The following is a 25,125-nucleotide window of genomic DNA, read 5'->3' on the forward strand; positions in this document are numbered from 1 at the left end:
GCAACACACAAATAATGTCACGTGCCCATAGGGAATAATAGTAACATTAATTAAACTCTTGGCAGAGGACTCAGCACTGCGCTAAATGGCTCCTAAAAAGACACCGCCCCATTTATGGGGCCTTTCTGACCTCCATTAGGCCCCCCTCCTCCTAGTTAGTGAATTTTCTCAATGCCATTATCAGGTAGGAAGCATTTTTAACCCCGTTTCACAGGTGGGGAAAATGAGGCACCAGGCAGTTAGGGGCTTGGTGGGGATTGGAGCCCAGGTCCGGTTTAGCCATTGCCTGCGCAGCCTCGCACTGACCCAGCCCCACTCCCCACCCCGCGGCAGTCACGCCACCCCGTACCAGGCTTGTGCTGGGCCGCTTCCAGCCCTCGGCCGGCGGGGTGGGGGAGGGGTGACCTCCCGCCGCCGCCGCCGCCCGCGCCCTCCCGGAGCTGGGCCTTGGCCAGCCCCGCCCCCTCCCGCCCCCCGCAGCGCCGAGCTGCGGCGGTGGCGGGGACCGTGCTCTGGGGACTCGGGGAGGAGGGGCGAGAGGACGACACCGGACCCCTTGCGCGCGCGCGAGCACATACACAGACGCACACCTGCGGTCCAGGTGCGATCGCGTTCTCCCGGCATCCCCCTCCACGGCTGCCCGGGGGGGGCGGGCGCCTGGGGGCGGGGCCGGCCCGGAGCGGGCAGGGCGGGGGCGGAGCCACCGCCGAGGGCCGGGCGGCCGGGCGGTGGCGCGCGGAGGACGCACGGGCGGCGGGACGCAGGGACTGCGGCTGCCGGAGCGCGCGAGGCGAGTAGGACCCGAGGCTGGGTCGGGGTTCGAGTCCGGTCCGGGGTTCGAGCGTGGTCCCCACCCCACCCACCCCCAATCCCGGGGCGCGACCTCGCCGTTCTCTACGAGCCGCTGCCTCCAACTCCACCGTCTAGGTCCAAACTTTCCGGACTTTCAGTGTCTCGTTCCCCGTGTCTCTGTCCCTCCCTCCCCCGTCTTTGACCCCATCCCTACTTCTCCCCCCGGCCCCATCCTCCTCCATCTGTACTTCTCGCCCTGCCCCTTTCCCGCATCATTGCCCTCCCTCTGCCTCTTTCCCCCACCTCGGTCCTCCTCTCTACCTCTCTACCCCCGCTCTGCCCCCCCTCGCCCTCCTCCGTGGCCGAGCCGAGCCAGGCCCCAGACGGCGGGAAGGCGTCCGGGCGTCCGGCCGGGCTGGGCCTCGGCCTGGCGGTTGGGCCGGCATGGGGAGCGGCAGCTGTTTGCCATTAGCCGGGGACCCCGCAGGCCCCGCCCCCTCCCTGCACGGGGCGGGGTCACTCTTGCCCCCATCTTTGGGGCGGGGAGACCCCAGAGACGTCCGGGTTTGGTTGGCAGGGGGGCTTCAGGGAGACCCCGCCGGACATTCGGGCCCGCCCGGGACCCCGCGCCCCCTTACCTGTCCCCTCTGGGAGCGTCTCGCCTCCCTTTTTCTCCATCTCTCTCCTACCCGGTGTTTCCTTTTCTGTACCCCAGGGGTCCCATACAGGGAGAGGGGCTTCAGCCACCACACTCCCCACCTCCATCTGCTTTCTAGACCTGGAGTCATCCTCGCACATAGAGGGTGGTCAGATGACTGGACTCTCTCAGACCTCAGTCTCTGTGTCTGGGAAATGGGCAGAGGGATGTGGAGTTGGGGGTGAGGGTGGTGTGGCCCTGGCAGTGGGGAATCTGCCAGGCTTAGGTTCAAGTCCACACCCGGCCTCTTCCTCCTCTCGTGACCCTGGGCAAGTCATTGGACATTTCTCTGTCTCCAAAACAGGGCAGTAACCGTGCGCCTGATGGGAATGTTGTGATCAAATGAGCGGCTGGGGTGATTATTACACTTATCACCATTATTCGCCCCACCGCTTTTCACCTCCAGGGGCCCCCACAGGCTATTCCAATTCTGCTTCCTGCCACCAGTCTCTCTCAGGTCTCCAGAAAATACTTTTGATTACCTCCTTGGTGTGTAGGGGGTGAACCTCCAAGCAGATGGAAAACCGAACTTCATACAATTGGTGACTGTGCTCCAGGCGTTGAAAGACAGAGACGTGGAAAGAGAGGGAGAGAGAAGTGGATCGAGATACAGACGGATGTGGAGAGACTCGGAGAGACGTGGAGAGACTAAGCAAGAGGCAAGCAGGTTGTGAGAAGAGGACAAGCTTGGCCGCCCCTGGAGCCCCAGCCTCGCCTTCATGCCCGGCAGGTGCCCCGCTTGGCCCATCCTCCCAGGTACCCACTGCCCTGGCACCCATAGGCCAGAAAGGGTCCTCCTTGGTGGGATGGGATGGGGCCTCTGGAGCAGGGTAGTTAGAGGTCAGACAGCAGAAAGGACTGGCCAAGCTCAGGCTGAGTGGTGGGGACAAAAGGGTCCTGGCTGGCCTCCAGGGCTGAGGAGGGGTTAGTGAGAGGCTTTGATTGTCCCTCCCTTTTGCAGCCTCCAGGCACCCTCTCTTACTTCCTCCCCCCCCCACCCCCATGACTTCCCTGGCCACCTCCCGGCCTTCTATCCCTGCTGCGCCCCTGAGCCGGACGCATCCTGGGGGGGCAGGAAGTTCTCGTGTAGCCCGGCAGCAAAACTGTTTATTTTTAGAGAAAATTGTTTCCATAAAGAGGAAAGGCTTTGCTCCTCACTGCCTCCCCTCAACTTTCCCTACCCCCCCCACTCTGGCTAGCCTGACCCCGCTCTGCTTTGGGGTCCCCTACCCTGAGCTCCATCTCTCCTTGTGCCTGTGTCTCCGTGTTCTCGGATCTTTGCAGGAAGACTGTCCCCCACTTAGTGCCCCAGCCCCCTGCCCACCTCAGCCCCAATCTGTCCCTGTAGCCAGCTTCTGGCCTGGGCTGAGAGGAGGGGTGCAGGAAGGGTGGGGCCTGTCGGGCTTGGGGCCCCCCGGCCAGGGCCTTGTGGAGGCGGGGCTGTGGGAGCAGCTGGAGCCTGTCCAGGGGCTGGACAGATGTGCAGGCGGGCCGTGAGGTTTGGTTTCTTTGTTCCAGGCCTCAGGGGCCCTCCCCCCCACCCCTTTCCACAAGCCAGGCCGGGTGTATTCCTATAAGAGGGTCCCGGACTCGGGGAAGGTGGGGGGGGGTTGGGAGGGGGACAGTTGTGGGGGAGGGGTGGCCACATCCCCTCCCCCTGCAGAACTCCTCCTGACTCCAGGCTCCAATATCCTCTCTCCCCAGGTACGCCTCAGCCTGTGCTGCAGGTGATCTGAGTCATAGGCCCCAGGTGACTCTTGAGGAGCATCTGTAGACCAGAGGATGGCCCAAGTCCTGCACGTGCCAGCCCCCTTCCCAGGTCAGGGGTCTCAGAAAGAAGGGGCCCTGCCTTGGAGTCTGGGAGAAAGATATGGCCCCGCCTCAGGGGTAGAGGCCAGGGAGGAGGAGGTGTGGGGGGGGTTGTTGAGGGTAGAATACAGCCCTGCCCGGAGGGCCTGAATGAGGACCTTTTGGCTCTGCCCTGGAGGGTCTGATGGGGGAGACAGTCTTTCAGGGAAAGGGGCTGGTCTGAGTAGAGACACAGGTCCCTGTGCTGGGGGTGTTGAGGGAGTAGGCACAGGCCTGCCCTGAGGGTTTCTGAGGGGGGGACAGGGCCTTGCCTTGAGACTGGAGTCACGGTTGAGCACCCAGTGGGCTCCCATCCCTTGGGCAAATAAACCTAGACTCTCCCAGGGATGTGAGTCTTCACCCTGAGGAGGGGACAGCAGTGTTCAGAGGCCCTGGTCTTTCTTCACACCCCAGGGACCCCTGGCCCAGCCTCCCCACCCGCCTTCCCTGCCAGGGAGCCTGACCCGCCGTACTCCGTGGAGACGCCCTATGGCTACCGCCTCGACCTGGACTTTCTCAAGTACGTGGATGACATCGAGAAAGGCCACACGCTCCGGCGAGTCGCCGTGCAGCGCCGGCCGCGCCTCGGCTCACTGCCCCGAGGTCCTGGCTCCTGGTGGACATCCACCGAGTCTCTGTGCTCTAATGCCAGTGGGGACAGCCGCCACTCGGCCTATTCCTACTGTGGCCGTGGCTTCTACCCGCAGTACGGTGCCCTGGAGACCCGAGCCGGCTTCAACCCGCGCGTGGAGCGCACGCTGCTGGACGCCCGTCGCCGCCTGGAGGACCAGGCAGCTGCGCCCACTGGCTTGGGCTCCCTGACCCCCAGCGCGGCAGGCTCCACCAGCTCCTTGGTGGGCGTGGGGCTGCCACCCCCGACGCCACGGGGCTCGGGACTGTCCACACCTGTGCCTCCCAGCGCCGGGCACCTGGCCCACGTGCGGGAACAGATGGCAGGTGCCCTGCGGAAGCTGCGGCAGCTGGAGGAGCAGGTGAAGCTGATCCCCGTGCTCCAGGTGAAGCTCTCTGTGCTGCAGGAGGAGAAACGGCAGCTCACAGTACAGCTCAAGAGCCAGAAATTCCTGGGCCATCCCACAGGGGCCCGGGGCCGAAGCGAGCTCTGCCTGGACCTCCCAGAGACCCCCGAGGACCCGGTGACTCTCGAGACCCGGAGCGTGGGCACCTGGGTCCGGGAGCGGGACTTGGGGATGCCCGACGGGGAAGCAGCCCTTGCTGCTCAGGTCGCCGTGCTGGAGACCCAGCTCAAGAAAACCCTCCGGGAGCTGCAGGCAGCTCAGGCCCGGCAGGCTGACCCCCCGCCCCGGCCCCGGCCACCACCAGACAGCCCCATCCGCGTGGACACTGTCCGGGTGGTAGAGGGCCCTCGGGAGGTGGAGGTGGTGGCCAGTACAGCTGCCGGGGCCCCTGCACAGCGGGCCCAGAGTCTGGAGCCCTATGGGACAGGGCTGCGGTCCCTGGCGACGTCTGGAAGGGTCGAGAGCCCTGCTGTGTTCCGCAGCCATGAGGTGGTAGAGACAGCGTTCCCAGCATCCACTGCGCCCACTGGCAACGTCCACCTGGTGAAAAAGATCAGCATCACGGAACGAAGCTGTGATGGGACAACAGGTGAGCCATAGTGGACAGGGGAGGATGGTGGAGAGGTCCTCTTTGTTCCTCTGAATGCCAGGGTGTAGCCCCAGCCCTGGCCTTCCAGCAGACCAACCACTCTGGCTCTCAGAGCCTCTCGTCTCTTCACCTGCAAAAAAGGGGACAGTTCTACCACTGATTCTGTGCTGTAGGGAGGCATGCAGAAAAATCAGGTATCTGATTAAGTGTGCGTTTTCATATCTAGTATGTGGTAAGTATCCAGAAAACAGGAGGTTTTTGAGGGTTTAAGGGAGGGTCCCTAAGACTGTTGGTTCGTTGGGCCAAAAACCCACCCCATTTATTCAGAAAATGGCAGAAACCAACTTCAGAGCAGTTTAGGCGAGGAAAAGGAAACGTATTGTTCATGTAACTTAGTCACAACTTTAGGTATAGCTGGATCTAGGTGCTCCAATATCATCAAGGATCTCTGACTTCTGTGCGCCTTGGAGTTGTCTTTCTCAGGTGAGTGAAAGTGGCCCCACCACTCCAGACATCTGTCCTTCCATCTCAGTGGAAAGGGAGCCTCTCAGTCCAAATAGTGCCCATAAAAAACTCCCAGGGGTACCCCTCATTGGCCGGTGGCAGTCACGTACCCATCACAGAGCCAATCACGGTGTCCCTCACTGCCCGACTCCAGATCCTGGGGGTAGAGGAGCCTCACCCAAGTCCGGTGGCCTTTGAGGGAACAGAGAGGTGTCCCCCTGGCAGAAGTGCTGAGTCTGTATGCCAGGAAAGAGGATGTGGGATCTGCAAAATGACAGTTGCCCCACCGCTGCTACCCTTGGGCTCCTGGGAGAAGCTGTCGGAATGATTCACGTAATGACAGTTGTTCTTTTTTTTTTTTTTTTTAAAGATTTTATTTATTTATTTGACAGAGAGAGAGAGAGATAGCGAGAGCAGGAACACAAGCAGGGGGAGTGAGGGAGAGGGAGAAGCAGGCTCCCTGCTGAGCAGGGAGCCCGATGCGGGGCTTGATCCCAGGACCCTGGGATCATGACCTGAGCCGAAGGCAGACGCTTAACCGACTGAGCCACCCAGGTGCCCCTAATGACAGTTGTTCTTTATCAAGCGCTAGCCTAGTGCAGGTGCTATGCTAAGGGTTTCACTCGTGGAATGCTAAAGAGTATGGGGCTTTATAATCAAGCCACCTGGGTTCAAGTTCTACATCTTGATGCAGCCCTAGAGGGACTTCGCGTCTCTGAGCCTCAGCTTCCCTATCTGTAAGTGGCATAGCGATAGTCCCCCCCCGCCCCAGGACTCGTGTGAATTAATGCGCACAGTGAACCCTCAATCCCTGCTTGTTGCTGCTTTTGATAATTTTCAGGCCGATTCTGCTTATAGCTGGGGAAACTGAGGCTCAGGGAAAAGTTGTACTGGCCCTGGGCCACAGCCAGGAGGTGGCTGAGCCAGGATCTAGACCAAGGTCAGCCTGAACCTACAGAGGGCTCAAAGGTGCAGCTCAGGCCCTCAACCCAGTCTCGAATGTCAGAGCCCCATGGCGGGACCCGAGAGCACAAGCTGGAGGGTGGGGACCCAGCTGTGTTTTCTTGCTTTTCCGTGTTGTTCCTGGCCAGCTCCGGACACCACTCCTCTGTTCTGTGTCCATCACAAACTCCCGGCCCTTTGACTCTGGCCCCCAGCCAAGGGCCCTGCCCGGCTCAGCCTTGGGATTTCTGAGAGGCAGCCTTCATTCCAGACATGCCACCTAGGGCGGCCATGGGGCTGCCTGCCTGTGGGACACACAGACATAGTGATGTTCCCACTCTGTGCAGGCTGCTGCCCCCCCGAGTTCTTCCTTGTGTCTCACTTAATTCCTTCTTGCTGCAGCCAGCCCCAGTCTCGGCTCTGCTTGGGCAGAACCGGAGTGTGCCAGTTCATTTTAGTGTCTTTTCATTCAGCATACTTTTACTGAATGTCTGCTATGTGCCAGACTCTTCTAGGCACTGGGGACGCAGCTGTGAACAAGATAGACAGAGTCCGTGCCATAAACACGTGAAGCCCCATAGTAAGTGAAGAAATACCATTTCAGAGAATACGTGTTTGAAGCAGATAAAACGGGGGCATGGGGCAGGCAGCAGTTGGATGGGGTGGTGGGTCTGGGTTCCAATTCTGATTTCGCTGTTTCCTAGTTCTGTGCCCTTGAGCCAGTTACTTGACCTCTGTGTGCCTCATTTGCAAATCGGGGGTCCTGACAGCCCAGTGTCACCAGATCAGTGTGAGGTTTAATGCGTCAGTTTCTATCGAGTGTTCGGTGTGGCGTCAGGCTGTTGGCTCTTTGAACCAAGACGTGAAAGAGAAGAGGCAGGCAGGTGGCACAGAGGTGGGAAGAAGAGTGTTCACAGCAGGGACAAAGGTCCCGAAGTGAGGAGTTGCCTTGCGCACATCAAGGTGTGGAACCAGCTGGAATAGGATGAGGCCGGAGAAGCAAGGTCTAGAGGTAGCAGAGCATCAGAGGTGGGTCCTGTAGGGCTTGTAGACTGGGGAGAAGCACTGTGAAAAATGAAATTAGAGAGTACAGAACTTGACAAGCGTTCCAACCATGTGTTCAGGTCAGCCAGCTTGATGGGTGGATCTGGGAGTACTCCCTGGAGGAGGAGGCGGCAAGGAGGCCTTCTCTGCCATCTAGAATTCCCTCACTGCAGCCGAAGGGCAGGGAGGGTGAGAAGCAGCCTTCCCCTCAGGCTGACGAGGGTGGGTGGGGCAGGCAGAGGCCTGGGCACCTCACCAGGGCCCCCCACCCCCACCGCCCACCTTCCAAAGGCACCGCCTCAGCGGGATGACTGGGAGAAGGGGCAGCTGGGCATGTACATCCGTGGGGGCTCCAGGGCTTTGAAATGTCCTCTGCTCCCTTTCGAAACATATTCCTCTGACAGCAATTCATATTCTTTGTGGAAAATTTGGGAAGTAACAGAAAAATCTGGAACACAAAGCAAAACCCCAGTAAACCCATCACCGCCCAGACGCAGCTGTTGTCAGCACTTCTTCTTTCCTTCCGAAATTTTTAATGCAGAAAATAATACGTATTTTTCAAGCCTGGCAACAAGGAACTGATGCTGATGGAAAGCATTGTTTTGCGTTACTTGACTTTGAAAAGCAGTTAGGCAGCCTCACCAAGGGGCCAGGGCATTTTTAGATGCTCTTTTCATATTTTAACTCACCTCCCCAAGCCACCCGGATGCGGATGCAGCGGGCAGTGTTTTCATCCCCATTTTACAGATGAGGAAACGGAGGCCTAGGGTGGTTGCCCACTGTTCATGAGGCCAGGATTCAAACTACGCCTTTGGTTTCTTGGATTTAACATGATCCCAGAGACATTTCTTCTCGTCATTAAAAATTCCTGGGATGCCTTATTTACTGAACAGCCACATCGGTCTCTGCTGTCATCCGTGCCACGCGGACTTCGTCCTGCAGAAACCCCTCACGTCTTCTGTTTTCTCAGGACACGTTTCTGGAAAACCATTTTTTTTTTAAGGTTTTATTTATTTATTTGACAGCGAGAGAGCACAAGCAGGGGAGAGGGGCAGAGGGAGAGGGAGAAGCAGGCTCCCCCGTTGAGCAGCAGGGAGCCTGATGTGGGGCTTGATCCCAGGACCCCAGGATCATGACCTGAGCCGAAGGCAGATGCTTCACCAACTGAGCCACCCAGGCGCCCCTGGAAGACCATTTTTGAGGCCCATGACGTCTGTTGCCAACTTGCTTTATTCCCCTGTGGCCTCACTCCCTTCCCACACTGGGTGGCTGAGTGGTTTACATTTTTAAAAATGTCTTTTGGTGGGGCGCCTGGGTGGCTCAGTCATTGGGCGTCTGCTTTCGGCTCAGGTCGTGATCCCAGGGTCCTGGGATCGAGCCCCGCATCGGACTCCCTGCTCGGCGGGAAGCCTGCTTCTCCCTCTCCCACTCCCCCTGCTTGTGTTCCTTCTTTCACTGTGTCTCTCTCTGTCAAATAAATAAATAAAATCTTAAAAAAAAAAAAAGTCTTTTGGCCCGAAGAAGGTCCAAACCTAGTTCATCTAAATTCTTCAGCTCACAGCGACCAGCTCCGACGGTCTGTGCACGCCAGCCCTCTCGTTTTACTTGATTCTTTTTCCACCTTCACCTTCCACCCTCAGTGCTGAGGGTCATATCGTCTTTGTTGCTACGGCTCAGTTCAGCTTGGTTCTTTTTTTTTTTTAAGCTTTATTATAATATGTGAACATATTTTTTGCATATTTAATGTATGCATTTTGATGAGTTTAGTGCCTCGGTTCTGCCTGTGTAGCGTGTAAGCGTGGACAATATGTAAAGGGACGAGTGGGGCTGCGTGAAATTCAATTTCATGTAATTTCCTTTTTTTTTTAAAGGTTTTATTTATTTATTTGACAGAGAGAGACACAGCGAGAGAGGGAACTTGAGCAGGGGGGAGTGGGAGAGGGAGAAGCAGGCTTCCTGCTGAGCAGGGGGGCCCGATGCGGGGCTCGATCCCAGGACCCTGGGATCATGACCTGAGCTGAAGGCAGCTGCTTAACGACTGAGCCACCCAGGCGCCCCGATTTCATATAATTTTCACATGTCCCAGATAGCATTCTTCTTTGTTTTTTTCCAACCATCAAAAATGCAAAAATCGTGCCCACGGCCCGTAGTTGGACAACCCCTGCCCTATGCCATTCACTCTCCCCGCCCCCCCAGCCCATGTAATACCATTCCTCGCAATCCACCTTCCAAAAGCTTATTTAGACATTTCAGTGTCCTTGAAAAATATGCTCTGTGCATGCTTGACTTCCTAAAATGGTATTGTGATTTCCGAAGAAGAAATCTTGCTGTTTTTTTTTTTTTTCTCTCTGTACACTCTTTTTGAACTCTGCATCCTGATGCTGGTACCTCGGGCTTGTCACTTATGATGACTGCGTCGCCTTCTGCCCTAGGGGCGTGCTACACTTTTCTTTTCCGTGCCCCGTCGGTGGGCACTTGTGTGCCTTCCAGCTCCTGGGGGCCATGAGCAGTGACGGCGCTGTCTTCAAGTATCACCTCCCCTGGGGTTGCTGAATCGCAGGGAATTCACCACTTCACTCCACGTTTTGTCTGATCCTTTCTGGGAAAACTCTGCCTGTCCACACTCCCACCAGCCACGCTTGGATCCGAGGTGCCCATTTCCCCACATACCCACCGGCACAAAGTTTTGTCTCATGTTTTGCCCATCCGACACTGGCGGAAAGTGGTATCTCCGCGTTTTAATGTGCGTTTCTTTGATTTTTTTTGGTGAGATTGGGCATCACCATCCATGTTTAGTAAGATTCTTCTGTGAATCACTTATTCGTAGCCTCTGTCCTTTTTTCCTCAGACAATTTTGAGAAGTTCTGGCATATTCCAGAATCAAGGTTGGCAAACTACAGCCTTTGGGCCAAATCCAGCCCACTGCCTGTTTTTATAGGCTCGAAAGCTAAGAATGGTTTTTATGTTTTTAAATGGTTAAACAACATGAAAAGAAGAACAACATTTTGTGACATGAGTAAAATTATATGAAATTCAAATTTATCATGACTCGGCCACGCCCATTAATTTGCATACTGTCCAGGGCTGCTTTTGCCGCTGAGACCCTTATGGCTCACATAACTGAGAATATTTATTGTCTGGTCCCTTACAGAAAAAGTTTGTTAAGCCTTGTTCTAGAAGATAATCCCTTGGCCATTTTTGGCATTGTGAGTATCTTCCCATAATGTGCATTCTTTTATCATTTACCTTTTTTTTTTTTTACGAGTTTATTTATTTATTTGACAAAGAGACAGTGAGAGAGGGAACACAAGCAGGGGGAGGGGGAGAAGCAGGCTTCCAGCTGAGCAGGGAGGCCGACATGGGGCTCGATCCCATGACTCTGGGATCATGACCTCAGCCGAGGGCAGACGCTTAACGACTGAGCCACCCGGGCGCCCCTCATTTAACTTTGTCTATGAGGGTTGTTTTTGTTTTTGCTTATTTTTATTTTTATTTTATTTTTAATTTTTTTTTAAAGATTTTTATTTATTCATTTGAGACAAAGAGAGAGAGAGCACAAGCAGGGGGAGAAGCAGAGGGAGAGGGAGAAGCAGCTTTCCCGCTGAGCAGGGAGCCCGACGTGGGGCTCGATCCCCGGACCCTGGGATCATGACCTGAGCTGAAGGCAGACGCCGAACAACTGAGCCACCCAGGCGCCCCTGTTTTTGTTTTTTTTTTTTTAATCAAGTAGAAATCTTCATGTCAGATACAGTTAAATCCGTCGTATTTTTCTTTTCTTCTTTTGTTAATTTTCAATTTTTTTCAGGTTTTGAGGTATAATTGGCATGTAGCATTGTACCTATTCAAGGTATACAAATAATGATATTTGTATATATTGCAAAATGATGACCGCAGTAAGTTTAGTTAACATTTGTCAGCTCAGAGTTACAGACTTTCTTGTGATGAGAATGTTTAAGGTCTACTCTCTTAGCAACTTACAAATGTACAATACAGCATTATCAGCTATAGTCCCCATGCTAGACAGGACATCTCCAGGCTTTATTTATCTCATAACTGGAAATTCCTACCTTTTGACCCCCTTCTCCCATTTCCTCACCCCCTGCCTCTGGAAACCACCGCTCTGTTCTCTGCATCTAGGAGTTTGTTTTTTTTCCAATTCTACATGTAAGTGAGATCATCTTGTATTTTTCATATGTGGTTTGAGGTTCGTTTATTTGTTTTTAGAGAGACGGAGAGCGTGGGGAATAGGGAGAGGGATAAAGAGAATTTTAAGCAGGCTCCATGCTCAGTGCAGAGCCTGATTCTGGGCTTGATCTCACAACCCTGGGATCATGACCCGAGCTAAAATCAAGAGTCAGACACTTAACTGACTGAGCCACCGAGGCGCCCCATTTTTGAGGAATTTTTTTAAAGGAATCTTTCGCCTTCCTGAGGTCCCCAATATTCTGTTACATTTTCTTCCTGTAGCTTTGTAGCTTCTGGTAGCTACATTGATCCTTCAGAGTTTTTGTGTTAAGGTGTGAGGTAGGGACCTAGCTTGATTTTTTTTTTTCCTTGGGTCGAGTAAGCTGCTTTTCCCAGCATCACACCCCAGAGACCAACTTTCCCACCAATCTGTGGAAACCCCTTGGTCTTAACCCCAGCTTCCTCAGCTGGGGCCTGGGCCTGGCCTTCTCGCCTTTGATCCTTTGGCCCCTTTCTTCCCTCAGCAGTGCCTGCTCTTGGGCCATTGTGGCCATTTGGAATGTTTTACTCTCTCCTCAGCCAGGTTCCCCATCTGTGCCCTTTTTTGTAAAGTTGTCTTAGCTGGTTGTGGACTTCAGTTCCCCCATGTAAATTGTGGTATCATTTTGCCCCATTTGGCCTGCTTTTCCCTTGGGGCAGAATGGGCTATGGGGCTGCTCTATTTCCTTTTTTTTCCCCTCCACTTTTATTTTATTTTATTTTTTATTTTTTAAAGATTTTATTTATTTTTCAACAGAGAGAGAGACAGCAAGAGAGGGAACACAAGCAGGGGGAGTGGGAGAGGGAAAAGCAGGCTTCCCGCAGAGCAGAGAGCCTGATGCAGGGCTGGATCCCAGGACCCTGGGATCATGACCTGAGCCGAAGGCAGATGCTTAACGACTGAGCCACCCAGGCGCCCTTTCCTCTACTTTTAAAAAATTGTGGTAAAATACACATAACATTAAACTTAGCATGTGACCCATTTTCGAGTGTCCGGTGGCCTAAAGCACATTCACACTGTTGTGCAGCCATCCCCAGCATCCATCCCCAGAACTTTTCCATCTTCCCAAACTGAAACTGTCTGAGTTAAACACTGACTCCCTGTTCCCTCCCCCGGCTCCTGGCACCCACCATCCACTTCCTGTCTCTGTGAATGTGACCCCTCTAAGGACCTCACAGAAGTGGAATCCTGCAGTATTTGTCCTTTTGTGACCGGCTGCTTTCACTGCGCAAAATGTTGTCTCACCTGATTTATTTTGACCCTCCCCGGCATTGAAATCAGGAGTCTGGAGTTTGGGGCCAATCACTGAGACGGTGAACTGGCCCATCTGCCTCCTGACACATCCCACTTGGCCACGAAGTGATTTTGTTTGTTGGGTGTGAATTTATTGACAGAGTTTAAAAAAAGAAATCAGGAGATTCACATAGGAGCGCCTGGGTGGCTCAGTCATTGGGTGTCTGCCTTCAGCTCGAGTCATGGTCCCAGGGTCCAGGGATCGAGCCCCGCATCAGACTCCCTGCTCGGCGGGAAGCCTGCTTCTCCCTCTCCCACTCCCCCTGCTTGTGTTCCCTCTCTCGCTGTGTGTCTCTCTGTCAAATAAATAAAATCTGAAAAAAAAGACTCACATAAAAACCCCAGTGTGTGTTTTGTTCCCCACAGGGGCTCGGGTTGCGGCCCTGGAAGCGGCCAGACCCGGCCACACCCTGGGCTGGGCGCCGTCAGACCCATTTGTGGCTGTGTCTCATGTGTTCTTCACGCTTTGCTTGTGCTGACTGCTGACTCTCTGCTCTTAACTCTGAGTGGTCGTGGACTTGAGGAAGTAATCACTGTGCCTGTCAAAAAAAAGTTGTAACTGTTAAAAGGAATTGAAAGGAATTGGTCTGCAGAGCCCGTGGCCAGGGGTAGAAATGAGACGTCCTGGGGAAGCAGGGACACAGAAGCCACACGTGGCCTGGGGGAACCTGAGCAGGTTCTGAGATGAGGACAGCTGCTCACGGTGGCACTTCTGTTCCTGGCTCCCAGGCTGGTGATCCAGGCTTGGAGCTCCCTGCTGCCCTCACTCCCACATGGGCAGTGGGCACCCTTGGGACCTACTGCCCACTGAGTCACCTTTGTCCTCTGCCCAACCTGGGTGGTTTTTTCAAATTGTGATAACGTATGCATAATATAAGACTTACCATCTTAAGCATTTTATTTTATTTTATTTTTATTATTTTTTTCAGTAGGCTCCATGCCTAACGTGGGGCTTTAACTCATGACCCTGAGATCAAGAGTCACATGCTCCACCGACTGAGCCAGCCAAGCGCCCCGCCCCCATCTTAACCATTTTAAAGTGTCCAGTTCAGGGGCACTAAGCACATGCACATTGTTGCGTGACCATCCCCACCGTCCATTTCCAGAACATTTTCATTTTCCCAAACTGAAAATCTACCTGGATGGGTTGTTTGTTTTTTTAAGATTTTATTTATTTATTTGAGAGAGAGAAGGAGAGAGCCAACATGCACACGCGTGCGTCCCTATGAGTGGGGTGGGAGGGGCAGAGGGAGAGAGAGAATCTCAAGCAGACTGCACTGAGCACAGATCCTGATCCGAGTCTCGATCCCATGACCCCAAGATCATGACCTGAGCTGAAACCAAGAATCAGACGCTTAACTGAACGAGCCACTCTGGCACCCTTACCTGGGTTTTAATTTTTATTTTCCAGGGCCCCTGGGTGGCTCAGTCGGTTAAATGTCTGCCTTCGGGGGGCGCCTGGGTGGCTCAGACGGTTAAGCGTCTGCCTTCGGCTCAGGTCATGATCCCAGGGTCCTGGGATCGAGCCCCACATCGGGCTCCCTGCTGGGCGGGGAGCGTGCTTCCCCCTTTCCCTCTGCCTGCTTCTTCCCCTGCTTGTACACTCTCTCTCTCTGTCAAAAATAAAGAAAATCTTTTAAGAAAATAAATAAAATAAATGTCTGCCTGCGGCCCAGGTCATGATCCCAGGGTCCTGGGATTGAGTCCCGCATCAGGCTCCCTGTTCAGCGGGAAGTCTCCTTCTCCCTCTCCCTCTTCCCCTGCCCGTGCTCTCTCTTGCTCACTTTGTCTCAAAAAAATCAATAAAATCTTAAAAAACATTTATTTTCTAATAGCCCTTATTATTTATTTTTCCTGATTGTTAAAGTGTTACCTGCTTAAAGTTCAGAAGAAGGGAGCTGTGATATCCAAACACAACCTTGCTTTTGTTAAAATACTAGTAAATCTTATCTAAATAGTGCTTCCAGCTCTCTTAACAAATGATCCTCGAGCACTGTTGATGTCCAGGCGCTGTTCTAAGCCCTTTCCCCCCATGTTGCTGTCTTCAGTCTGCACAACAACGCCATGAAGGAGGAGATGTCATTCTCGTGAGGCACAGAGAGGTTAAGTGACTTACCTGAGGTCACACAGCTTGTTCATGGAAGAGTTGAGTCCCTACCATGATGGGGACTCTTGGCTGTGATCAAACCTTATTTCCAGATAACACTCAGTGTGGTGTTGGGGGTGGTCACAAGCCAGGATTGTAGTCATAGTGTCTTCTTCCCTTCCCTGATCAGCTGCCAGCGCAGGCTGCTGGAATCACATTCTGCTGCTCAGAGGGTGAGGGTGACCTCAGGCAACCCTCTGTGCCTCAGTTTCCTTATCTGTAACAATCAGAATCTCACGGGCTGGGAAGATTTGACGAAGCAACACAAGCCTCAGCCCTCCGAGCGCCTGGCCCGGGGTATGTGACCCACGTTGTTACGGTGAGCACCTCTCTTCCTGCCCCTGCAGGGCTCCCACAGGCTCTGGCAGAGTCATCCTCATCACCCCCAGGAGTGGCAGTGACCCATCTGGCACAGCCTGAGAAGAACGCGGGTGGAATGGGCGCCCGTGAGGCTGCTAACACGGAGCCCACCAGGCAGGCAGCCTCATGCAAGTCAGAGGAGGCGGGGAGTGCAGGTGAGTGAGTGTGGCCGCCGAGGGGGACGGGGCCCTGGAGGCCTGGGCATAGGGTCTGGCTTTGGGAGATTCTTACGACACCACCTGTCCCCCCAGCTGAGCCCCCAGCAGGCGTGCGGTCCATCATAAAGCGCAGAGAGGAGTCCGCAGACCCCGCGGCCCACCGGAGGAGCCTGCAGTTTGTGGGGGTCAATGGCGGGTGAGAGGAGCCCCCCACCCCACCCCACGCTCCCACCCTTTCCTCAGCTTCTACCCTCCTGATTGTTCCTTGGTTTGTTCATGTCCAAGAATGCACCCTGGCCTAGGCCCCTTACTTTGATTCACTCCTTTAAGCAAGGCGCAGTAGACAGTTGGGACACTGAGGCACTCCGGGGCCAGATGCCTTGCTGGAGCTCACACGGCGACTGGGAGTTGGCCCCGGTGGTCAGACTCCCAAGCCTGTGCTGTGCCATTGGTCTGTGCTAGTCCTCGGAAGGTGCCGGGCTCGGCTTCCTACCTGGATGGAGCTCCCAGTCCAGTGGGGCCTCGGGCACTGGCGCGCAGTTCAGACCCAGTGTGGTTGGAGCGGTGATGGGGGATGGGGACACTCGGGCAGTGCACGGTGGGGGGAGGCAATGATGTCCCCAGGGAAGACACTGAAGGAGGGGACGAGTGTGCTGCAGGATGAGCAGGAGACAGCAGAGTGAAGAGTGGGGGTTGGGAGGGCACGCCCGGTGCAAAGGCTCAGAGGTGGGAGGAGGAAGCAACACACGTGAGAAGCAAGAGCCATAAGGAGTAGGAGTGGTAGACAGGGATGATCTGGGGACTTTGAATGCCGGGCCCAAAGCTTAGACTTTGTCCAGAGGCAGCAAGAAGCACAAGAGGAACCTGTTTGCAGTGGGGTGAGGGTCTGATGCAGTTAGACCTGCATACGGGGCCAAGGGAGACAAGGTACTGAAGAGTAGAGGGTGAGAGCAGGATTTGTCCCCCCACCCACCCCGAGCACGATCACAGTGCTAGCTAGTGTTTATTGAGCGCTTACTGTGTGCCAGGTGCTGTAAGGCACATCCCCACGGCCCTGTGAGGCTGATACTGCCATTATTCCCATTTAACAGATGGGGAAATCCAGGCCCAGAGAGGTCAAGCGGTCAGAGCCCATGTCCTGTCCCATCTGCTGTGTCTCCTCACTCCACCCGTCCTTCCTTCCCAGGTACGAGTCCTCATCTGAGGACTCTAGCACAGCAGAGAACTTTTCGGACAACGAGAGCACGGAGAGTGAGGCCCCAGAGCCAAAGGAGAAGGTTCCAAGTGTGGCCGAAGCCCCCCAGCTCAGGCCCTCGGGGACGGCGGTGGCCAGGAGTAGCCAGGAGGAGAGCCAGCTATCTCGGGAGTCTCAGCAGGCGCCCGTGGCGGAGGGCGCGTCAGGAGCAAATGCAGAGGAGGAGATCCGGTCAGTTTTCTGTATGGGATGAACTCAGACGGGGTGAGGTGGGTGACCCCTGCCTCAGATCTCACCATTCACGCCCTCTGAGGGAACCTGCCATCAGTCGCGCACACCTTAGTCTGAATTAGCGAACCAGCACTTTCTCCTTCTGGCCATCCGAAGGTCTGCAGGCTTTGATAAAGGGCCTGATGAGGGCAGTTTGGGCTGTTGGGGTTAAAATTTAAGGGACAAGCAAAGTTTGTCCTTAAGCCACCCACTGTCTTTGGGACATACGCCACACCTACCTTCCCCCCCTGGTGAAAAATCTGCCCTCGGGCAACAATTTTCTATCCACCACTGCCCGCTTGGAATAAACTTTAGCCTGTATGTCCACTTTCTCTTGGGCTCTGTCTGCTCCCCATGTCTGGGGTCACCCGGGAGGCTGCAGCGAGTGCTCTGAAAATAAACTTCCCCCAGGGCACCTGGGTGGCTCAGTCGTTAAGCATCTGCCTTCAGCTCAGGTCATGATCCTGGTGTCCTGGGATTGAGCCCCGCATCGGGCTCCCTGCTCAGCGGGAAGCCTGCTTCTCCCTCCTCCACTCCCCCTGCTTGTGTTCCCTCTCTCACTATCTCTCTCTGTCAAATAAATAAATAAAATCTTTTAAAAAAAAGATAAACTTCCCCCTTATCTGCCCCTGGCAGGATGGAGCTAAGCCCCGACCTCATCTCAGCCTGCCTGGCCCTGGAAAAGTACCTGGACAACCCCAATGCCCTCACTGAGCGGGAGCTGGTACGATGGGGCCCTGGGCCTGGGGTCCCCTCCTTCTCTTCCACCCCCACCCCAGCTTCTCAGCCACAGTGTCTCCCTGTGCCGGCTTTGAAGGGACTCTGGGATCCCAGCCGAGAGCTTGGGCGGCGGGGAAGGGGCCCTGGAGAGAGGGGCCAGGGTGGTGGGAGGGGCCCCGAGGATGGTCGCCTGCCAACAGTCCTGACCTCTGGTTCCTGCTGTTTTGGGGCCTTGAGGGAAGTTGCTGCCACATTTCTCTTTCCGGGGGTCTGTACTTGCCTTTGAAGACCACGGGCCCAGGATGGAGATGCTCACACCTTCCTCGGCGGGGTGGGGGGCACCTCTGGGACTGCGGTGCCTGGAGTCCCTTTAGAGCCCTTGTCTTGTCCGGGACGGGGAGCCCACGCTGTTGAGTGCAAGGGGCGCATCGGGGGAGGGCTGCCCACGCTTCTCCTTCAGGCTCTGGTTCAGGATCGGGGGGTGTCCCTACCCACACTCCCCGACCTGGGGCTTCGTCCGGGGTGGGGGGCCGCTGGGGAGCAGGCTGCTGCTGCCCTCACGGCCTCCCCTCCCACACGGTGGCCAGAAAGTGGCCTACACGACGGTGCTGCAGGAATGGCTGCGCCTGGCCTGTCGCAGCGACGCACACCCCGAGCTCGTGCGGCGCCACCTGGTCACCTTCCGGGCCATGTCGGCGCGCCTGCTGGACTATGTGGTCAACATCGCCGACAGCAACGGCAACACGGCTCTGCACTACTCTGTGTCTCACGCCAACTTCCCCGTGGTGCGGCAGCTGCTTGACAGTGGTGAGCCGGGGGCGGGCGGGACAGGGGGCCCCGGGCGGGGGGGCCGGCTGCCCCCCCCAGTCTGGTGGTCCGATGGCGAAGACGCTGCCCTCTTCGTCTCCTGAGGAGCATGCCAGCCTCCCAGTCTGGTGAGAGGGAGGTACAGGTCCCACCCGAGGCCCCAGCGTACTGAAAAGGGCAGACATGGCCTTAGGGACAGCATGGACACCTTCCAGCTCCCCTCCAAGGCCCGAAGTCCCTCATCTGATGGGGCAAGATAGTGGAGGTGGAGATGCTGGGGCAGAATGGGGCTCTCAGCCTGAGAGAAGGGAGGAATCTGGCCACTGATGGGGGAGATGCTGCCTGGTTCTCATGGGCGCTCCCCCAGTTTTGGGGTCTGAGGGTCCAGTGTCCACCCCCCTCCCAGGTGTGTGTCAGGTGGACAAGCAGAACCGTGCTGGCTACAGCCCCATCATGCTCACCGCCCTGGCTACCCTGAAGACCCAGGATGACATCGAGACCATCCTGCAGCTCTTCCGGCTCGGAAACGTCAATGCCAAAGCCAGCCAGGTACGGGCCGTCCGTGCTGCGGACCCAGGCAGCCCTTCCCACTGACTAAGTCCTGGCTGTGCACCAAGCCCAGATGTGATCTTATTCCATGCCCCCGGGGGAGAATCCCCACTCCACAGACAAGGGAGCCGAGGCTCAGAGAAGCACCCATTTCCTCAAGGCCAGATTAGAGGAGGTGGGATTTGAACCCCCATGGTCTAGCTTTAGAACCCCATTATTTTTTTTTTAAAGATTCTATTTATTTCCTTGACAGAGAGAGCGCAAATGAGCACAAGAAGGGGGAGTGGCAGAGGGAGAAGCAGGCTCCTCGCTGAGCAGGGAGCCCGATGCGGGGCTCGATCCCAGGACCCTGAGATCATGACCCGAGCAGAAGGCAGACCCAGGCGCCCCAGGATAATCTTTTTTTAAAAAATTATTACTATTTTTTTAAGAGACAGCACACATACGTGCGGGGCGGGGTGTTGCAGAAGGAGAATTTTTTTTTTTTTTTTCAGGGAGCAAATCTTAAGCAGGCTCCATGCCCAGCCCAGAGCCTGACGCAGAGCTCGATCTCATGACCTGAGATCATGACCTGAGCCGAAGGCAGACACTCAACCAACTGAGCCACCCAGGCGCCCCAGATTATTCCTTTTAAAGTATACAATTCAGTGGCATTTAGTACATTCACAGTGTTGTACAATCATCACCTCTATTTCTAGAACATTCTTATCACCCCAAAAGGAAGCACTGTGCCATTAGCAGTCACTCCCCATTCCCCCTCCACTTGGTCCTGGCAACTACCAGTCTGTTTTCTATCTCTATGGATATACCAATTCTGGATATTTTACATAAATAGAATCACATAGTATGTGTTTTTTTGTGTCTGGCTTCTTCCAGTGAGCATAATATTTCCAAGGTCCGTCCACTGTGTGGGGTGCATCAGTCCTTCATGCCCTTCTAAGGCTCAGTGATATTCTGTAGTTTGTTTTTCCGTTCATCCACTAATGAACATTGATTTAATTTTTACTGAGGTTCAACTAACGTATGGGAAAAGTATACAAATCTTAGCTCAGTAAATGTGTACATCTATATTACACCTGGGAGTGAGGAACCTGCTTTAGTTGGGGATGGGAATGGGTAGGCAAGTCGCACCTCCCCAAAGAGGACACATTTAAGTCCAGACGTGAGGGATGAGAAGGACACAGGAGGAGGAGGAGGAGGAGGGACCAGCAGGTGCAAAGGCCCGGTGGTGGGAGGGATTGTTTGAGATCTAGAAGGAGGCCAGTGAGTGGGGATACTGTTACCATCACAGTACTTGGGAGCCACGGAAGGTTTCCAAGCAAGGGTATCATGCCCTGGGGCCCCGCGTAGTCCATAACCCTGTTCCTTGCCCTGCCCAGGCGGGGCAGACCGCCCTGATGCTGGCCGTCAGCCACGGGCGGGTGGACGTAGTCAAAGCTCTGCTGGCCTGTGAAGCGGACGTCAACCAGCAGGATGACGACGGCTCCACGGCTCTCATGTGCGCCTGTGAGCACGGCCACAAGGAGATCACGGGCCTCCTGCTGGCTGTGCCCAGCTGCGACATCTCACTCACTGACCGCGTGAGTCCCTGGCCCGGCGCGCCCCAGGGAGGGCGGGAGCACCGCCCAGGGCTCGTCATAGCAGTGGATGCTTTACAGGACGGGAGCACCGCTTTGATGGTGGCCTTGGACGCTGGGCAGAGTGAAATCGCGTCCATGCTGTACTCTCGCATGAACATCAAGTGCTCGGTGAGTGTCAGCCCTGGCGGGGGGCGGGGAGGGGGGACACTCTTCGAGGGGCCGATGGTTAGGAAGGGCTGGGGCCGTATGGGGCCCATGCATGTTGAACCTTCCTGGTGCCCCCGTGAGGAAATGAGGCACAGACAGCTGAGAATACATGACAGTATTTGAACCTGGACCTGTCTGGTTCCAAAGGCTGGCTCTTAATTACCATCCACTCATTTTGAGAAATATTTACAGAGCACCTGCTGCATGATAGACCCTGGGGGCCACAGCCCCGAACCAAAGAGGAAACGGTTTCTGCCCCCACAGAGCAGGCAGATACAAAATATACAAATCAGTGTACCATGACCAGGTGATAGTAACTACTGGAAAGAAATCTGAAACAGGATAGGAGGGGACAGTGAGAGATGGGGAGGTGCTGCAGACGTGGGGGAGTGAGCTGTGTGGCTGTCCAGGCAGAGGGAACCTGCAAAGGCCCTGAGGCGGGAGCGTGCTCGGTGTGTTTGAGGAGCATCAGGGAGATGAGAGCAAGGAGGTGACACCGTAGATCATGCAGGCCCTTGTGGGCCACAGTGAGGCCTTTGGCTTCTGCTCGAAGCATGTCAGTGTATATTCAAGGCCTTGAGATGTCTCCCTGTAAAGAAACCTAAACTGCGTCTAACTCGGCATCGCTCTTACTTGAGCACAGAAACCAGGGTTTTTAAGAAATGATGCCTGTTAGCAGAACACTCTCTGGAAGCCTAAGAGAAGGATAATTTTGATGCTTGCTGTATCATAAGCGCCTGATGGAGGAGAGAGGCGTTCCAGTCTGAAGGGGGAGACAGAGGCACTCCTCATAGGTCTCTAAAGCGATACCCTTGTCTGACGGAGGAGACAAGCTCTTCCAGTCTGAGGGACCGTACTCTAGGTGCCTCTCAGCCATGATTTCTTGAACCCTCCACAAGAGCCTGATTCAGCTGCATAAAGTACTGTTATCCTTTCCGTTTTTCAGGTGGGGAAACTGAGGCTTAGAATAGTTACACCCCCGGCCCAAAGTCTCACAGATAGGAACGGGGGAGGCCCCGAGAGCCGTCTGTCTGCAGACCTAGGGCAGGAAACTCACGTTCCTCCTCACTCTGCCTTGCCCTTGCCCTGGCCTCCCTGAGGCATGTCTGCAGCCTGGCTCGAGGGTGGCATGGTAGGTGTTGACCACAGTGACCCGCCCCCCCAAATAGTCCAGGAGAGCGAGGGTCACTGAGATAAGCCCTCCGTCGCCCACGTGACTTCCAGGTTCTTACTGAGGCTCTAGGTTTTCCCAGCTTCATTCCCCAGAATGTTTGGACACCTGGGACTCAGTTGTTGTGCTCAGGGCATCACCTGGGGATCAGCTCGGCCTCAGTTTCTTCAACTGAAAGATGGGGGTGATAGGGCCAGGTGATGAGCTGTTGTCTGATGTGTGGTCCCGCTCCCAGGGGCTCCTGAGGGCCAGACCCCAGTCCTCCATCATTGTCTACCTAGACCACTGTTACTGCCTCCACCCTGGCTCCCACCCTCACTGCCGCCTCCAGTCTGTACCTGCCCCCCCCCCCCCCCCCCCCCCCAGCAAGCAGAGGTCAGTCACTGTGAACACGTGAGTTAGGGTATATCCCTCCTCAGCTCACAGCCCGCTGTAGCTGTCACCCTGCTTGGAGAAAAAACCAAAGTCCTCCCCAGAGCCCACCAAGCCCTGCATGAGCACCCTCACCTCCCCCCCGCCCCACTCTCTTCCTCTGCCCCTTGCTCAGTCTGCTCAGCCTCTCCGCTGCTCCTGCCTCAGGGCCTTTGCACTTGTTACTTCCTCTGCCAGAAAGCGCCATCCCTCAGTGTCACTCAGCTCAGAAGCCCCTCCCGCCCTGACTACCTGCTCTCCACCTCATTCCCCCCCCCCCCCCCCGCCCCCCCCCCCCAACCATCCTTTATCTGTGATGAAAATCCTCCTCAGCATCCCTGCGCTTCTCTGAACATCGCCTCCTTGAGGCCAAGGGACCAAGTTCAGTTGTTCACTCACCTCAGCCCTGAGGCCAGCCAACCTAGTTGGCACCTGGCAGGCACTGGAAATGATGCCCAACAAAAGAATTCTGCTTGTTTCAGTTTGCCCCGATGTCCGATGACGAAAGTCCTGCGTCATCCTCTGCCGAAGAGTAGCTGTGAGGGAGGCCAGGGGCACCTCTGCTTGGGGCCAGCCAGCCCCAGAGCCAGCTGGCCCTCGTCCCTTGTCCCCTCCCTCGCCAGCCCCCACGCAGACTCACCAAGGCCCACGTCTCAAAGGCAAGTGGATTTTTCTTCCGCTTCCCAGGAGGAGCCCCCCGACAGCAGCAAGACTCCAGCTTAAAGCGGGTTTTTCCGGGTAGGCCAGTTCAAAGCCGCCGCAGTGCAGACTGAAGCTAAATTCTTACGTAAATCGGCGCCAGTGGCCAAGGCTGGGGCGTGGGTTTATGAAGAACATGGAGAACAATCAACTGGCAATTATGGATGGAGCGGGGTGAAAGGGAAAATACTGTATTTTGAGTCATTATCGGGGGAGGGGGGGAATCATATTCCTTGTTGCCAATTTTGAAAGTCACTGGAATCGCATATTTTCATTTTAATCCTGAATGTTATTATGCACGGGTCACGTCTGGAGTGGCTTAACGCCCCCCCCCCGCCTACCCCACATTTAATTGTCTGCTATATAATAGTGTTTTGTCCACTCCTCCCCCCCTACCCCCCCGCAAGACCTCTCTTGGGAGAATTTTCTTCTGGTCTTTTCACAAAACGGATTCTGTCCTTGTCACTCAGGGCAGGAAGCTGAGTCCTTCCTTCTGCTTTCAAGTAAGGGAGCTCAGAACCCAGCAGCCGAGATGTGTGAGCAGTTCACATCAAAAAATCACCCAGAAACCCGTCCCCTCCCTGCGTGGAGGCCCTGGCAAATATTAATTTTCCTAGAAAATCTTTCAGACCTGGGGACGCAGGAAATGAATCCAGTTCCCAGAGCAGCTGCTGAGTCCCTGGGTTTAGAACCCTGGTAACTGGGCCGTCCTCAGCCTCCCCAGACTCCAGAATTTCTCTCCTCAAACGGGGGGGCGGAGAAAGGGCCTATGCGCTTGCTAGCAAAGCATAGGGCAAGCTCCAAAAACTCCATGTGTGCACAATTAAAAGTTGGCTGCCCCCGAGGGTTCCCAGTGCAAACTTAAAGAGACAGGGCTTTGCCGAAAACCAAACAAGGGCCAGCTGGGTTTGTTTTTTTTTTTGTTTTGTGTGTGTGTGTGTGTTTTTAACAACCTACAGGCCTTCCGGAGCTGCCTGGAACAGAGCCTGCTGGAAATAGGGCTCGCCAGACACAGTTTCCTTCATGGCCTGTTTTGTCCCCCAGAACCTTAACATAGTTTTCTTTCCAGTTCCTTCCTTTTGTGAACAACAACAACAACAACAACAACAACAAACCAGGGATGGAGGATGGGTTCGAAGCCTTGAGAAGTGCCTTATGACAGGGAGTAAGGTCCCCAGCTAATAGGTGTCCCGTCCCCTCTCGTCCAGTTCTCTGAGCTCAGCCGCCAGGGTTGAAGCCAAACCACGGCCCTGAGTGCTCGTGTTCATTCAGTAAAGTGAGGCGCTGGCTTTTCTCCTAGAAAAGTGGGTTTCTTGGCTTGATGGCGTCTGGCTTGCTTTGATTTTTGACTGAAGGGAGGTACCGAAGACAAAAGAGCTTGGACGGTCAAAGGAGACACCCTAGGTTGCGTGTGTGTCTGTGTGTGTGTGTGCGTGCGCACACGTGTGTAAATCGGAGAGAAAACAAAACCAAAGCTGACCGGGGACAACTGCTCATGTCTGACAGAAGGCCACAACTTGGGGCAGCTTTGAGAAGTGGTACAAGAGTTGTGTGCCTGTGTGTCTGGCCCCAGAGCCAGCAGTTAGGTTTATTTTAAGCTCCTAGAAGCAGCTCATTGACAATCCCCCGCCCCCCCCCCCCAGATAAGTCCATATTTATCCCTGCTTTCCCTTCCCCTGCCCATGGGGCTTGGTGTGCGAGGCTCCAGGGATGTCCCGCCTTTGTCCCTGTGCTCTTCTCACGTGTATTCATGACCTTTAACTTCACTTTCCGGCCACGGTACGTCCATAAAGACAGTATTACACTTAAATGAAGTATTCCTTTTTGTAATCGTGTTGTAGAAGGTAAAGGAATTTAATAAAGCTATCTTATGATAACGTC

The 25,125-nt window shown here is 55.1% G+C and overlaps 1 protein-coding gene across 1 annotated transcript; it reads left to right on the forward strand.

The window, feature by feature from the left end:
* The first annotated feature begins 542 nt into the window (after positions 1 to 542).
* On the forward strand, positions 543 to 25,125 carry KANK2 (KN motif and ankyrin repeat domains 2). Its single transcript, XM_021705117.1, has 13 exons — positions 543 to 601; positions 1,987 to 2,245; positions 3,194 to 3,308; positions 3,752 to 4,963; positions 15,465 to 15,632; positions 15,729 to 15,831; positions 16,822 to 17,061; positions 17,737 to 17,824; positions 18,408 to 18,627; positions 19,034 to 19,176; positions 20,556 to 20,756; positions 20,835 to 20,924; positions 23,028 to 25,125. The coding sequence occupies exons 3-13, from the start codon at positions 3,272 to 3,274 to the stop codon at positions 23,079 to 23,081; spliced, it is 2,556 nt and encodes an 851-aa protein (XP_021560792.1). The 5' UTR covers positions 543 to 601; positions 1,987 to 2,245; positions 3,194 to 3,271; the 3' UTR covers positions 23,082 to 25,125.

Source organism: Neomonachus schauinslandi, chromosome 1 (genome assembly GCF_002201575.2).
Source record: "Neomonachus schauinslandi chromosome 1, ASM220157v2, whole genome shotgun sequence".
NCBI lineage: Eukaryota > Metazoa > Chordata > Mammalia > Carnivora > Phocidae > Neomonachus > Neomonachus schauinslandi.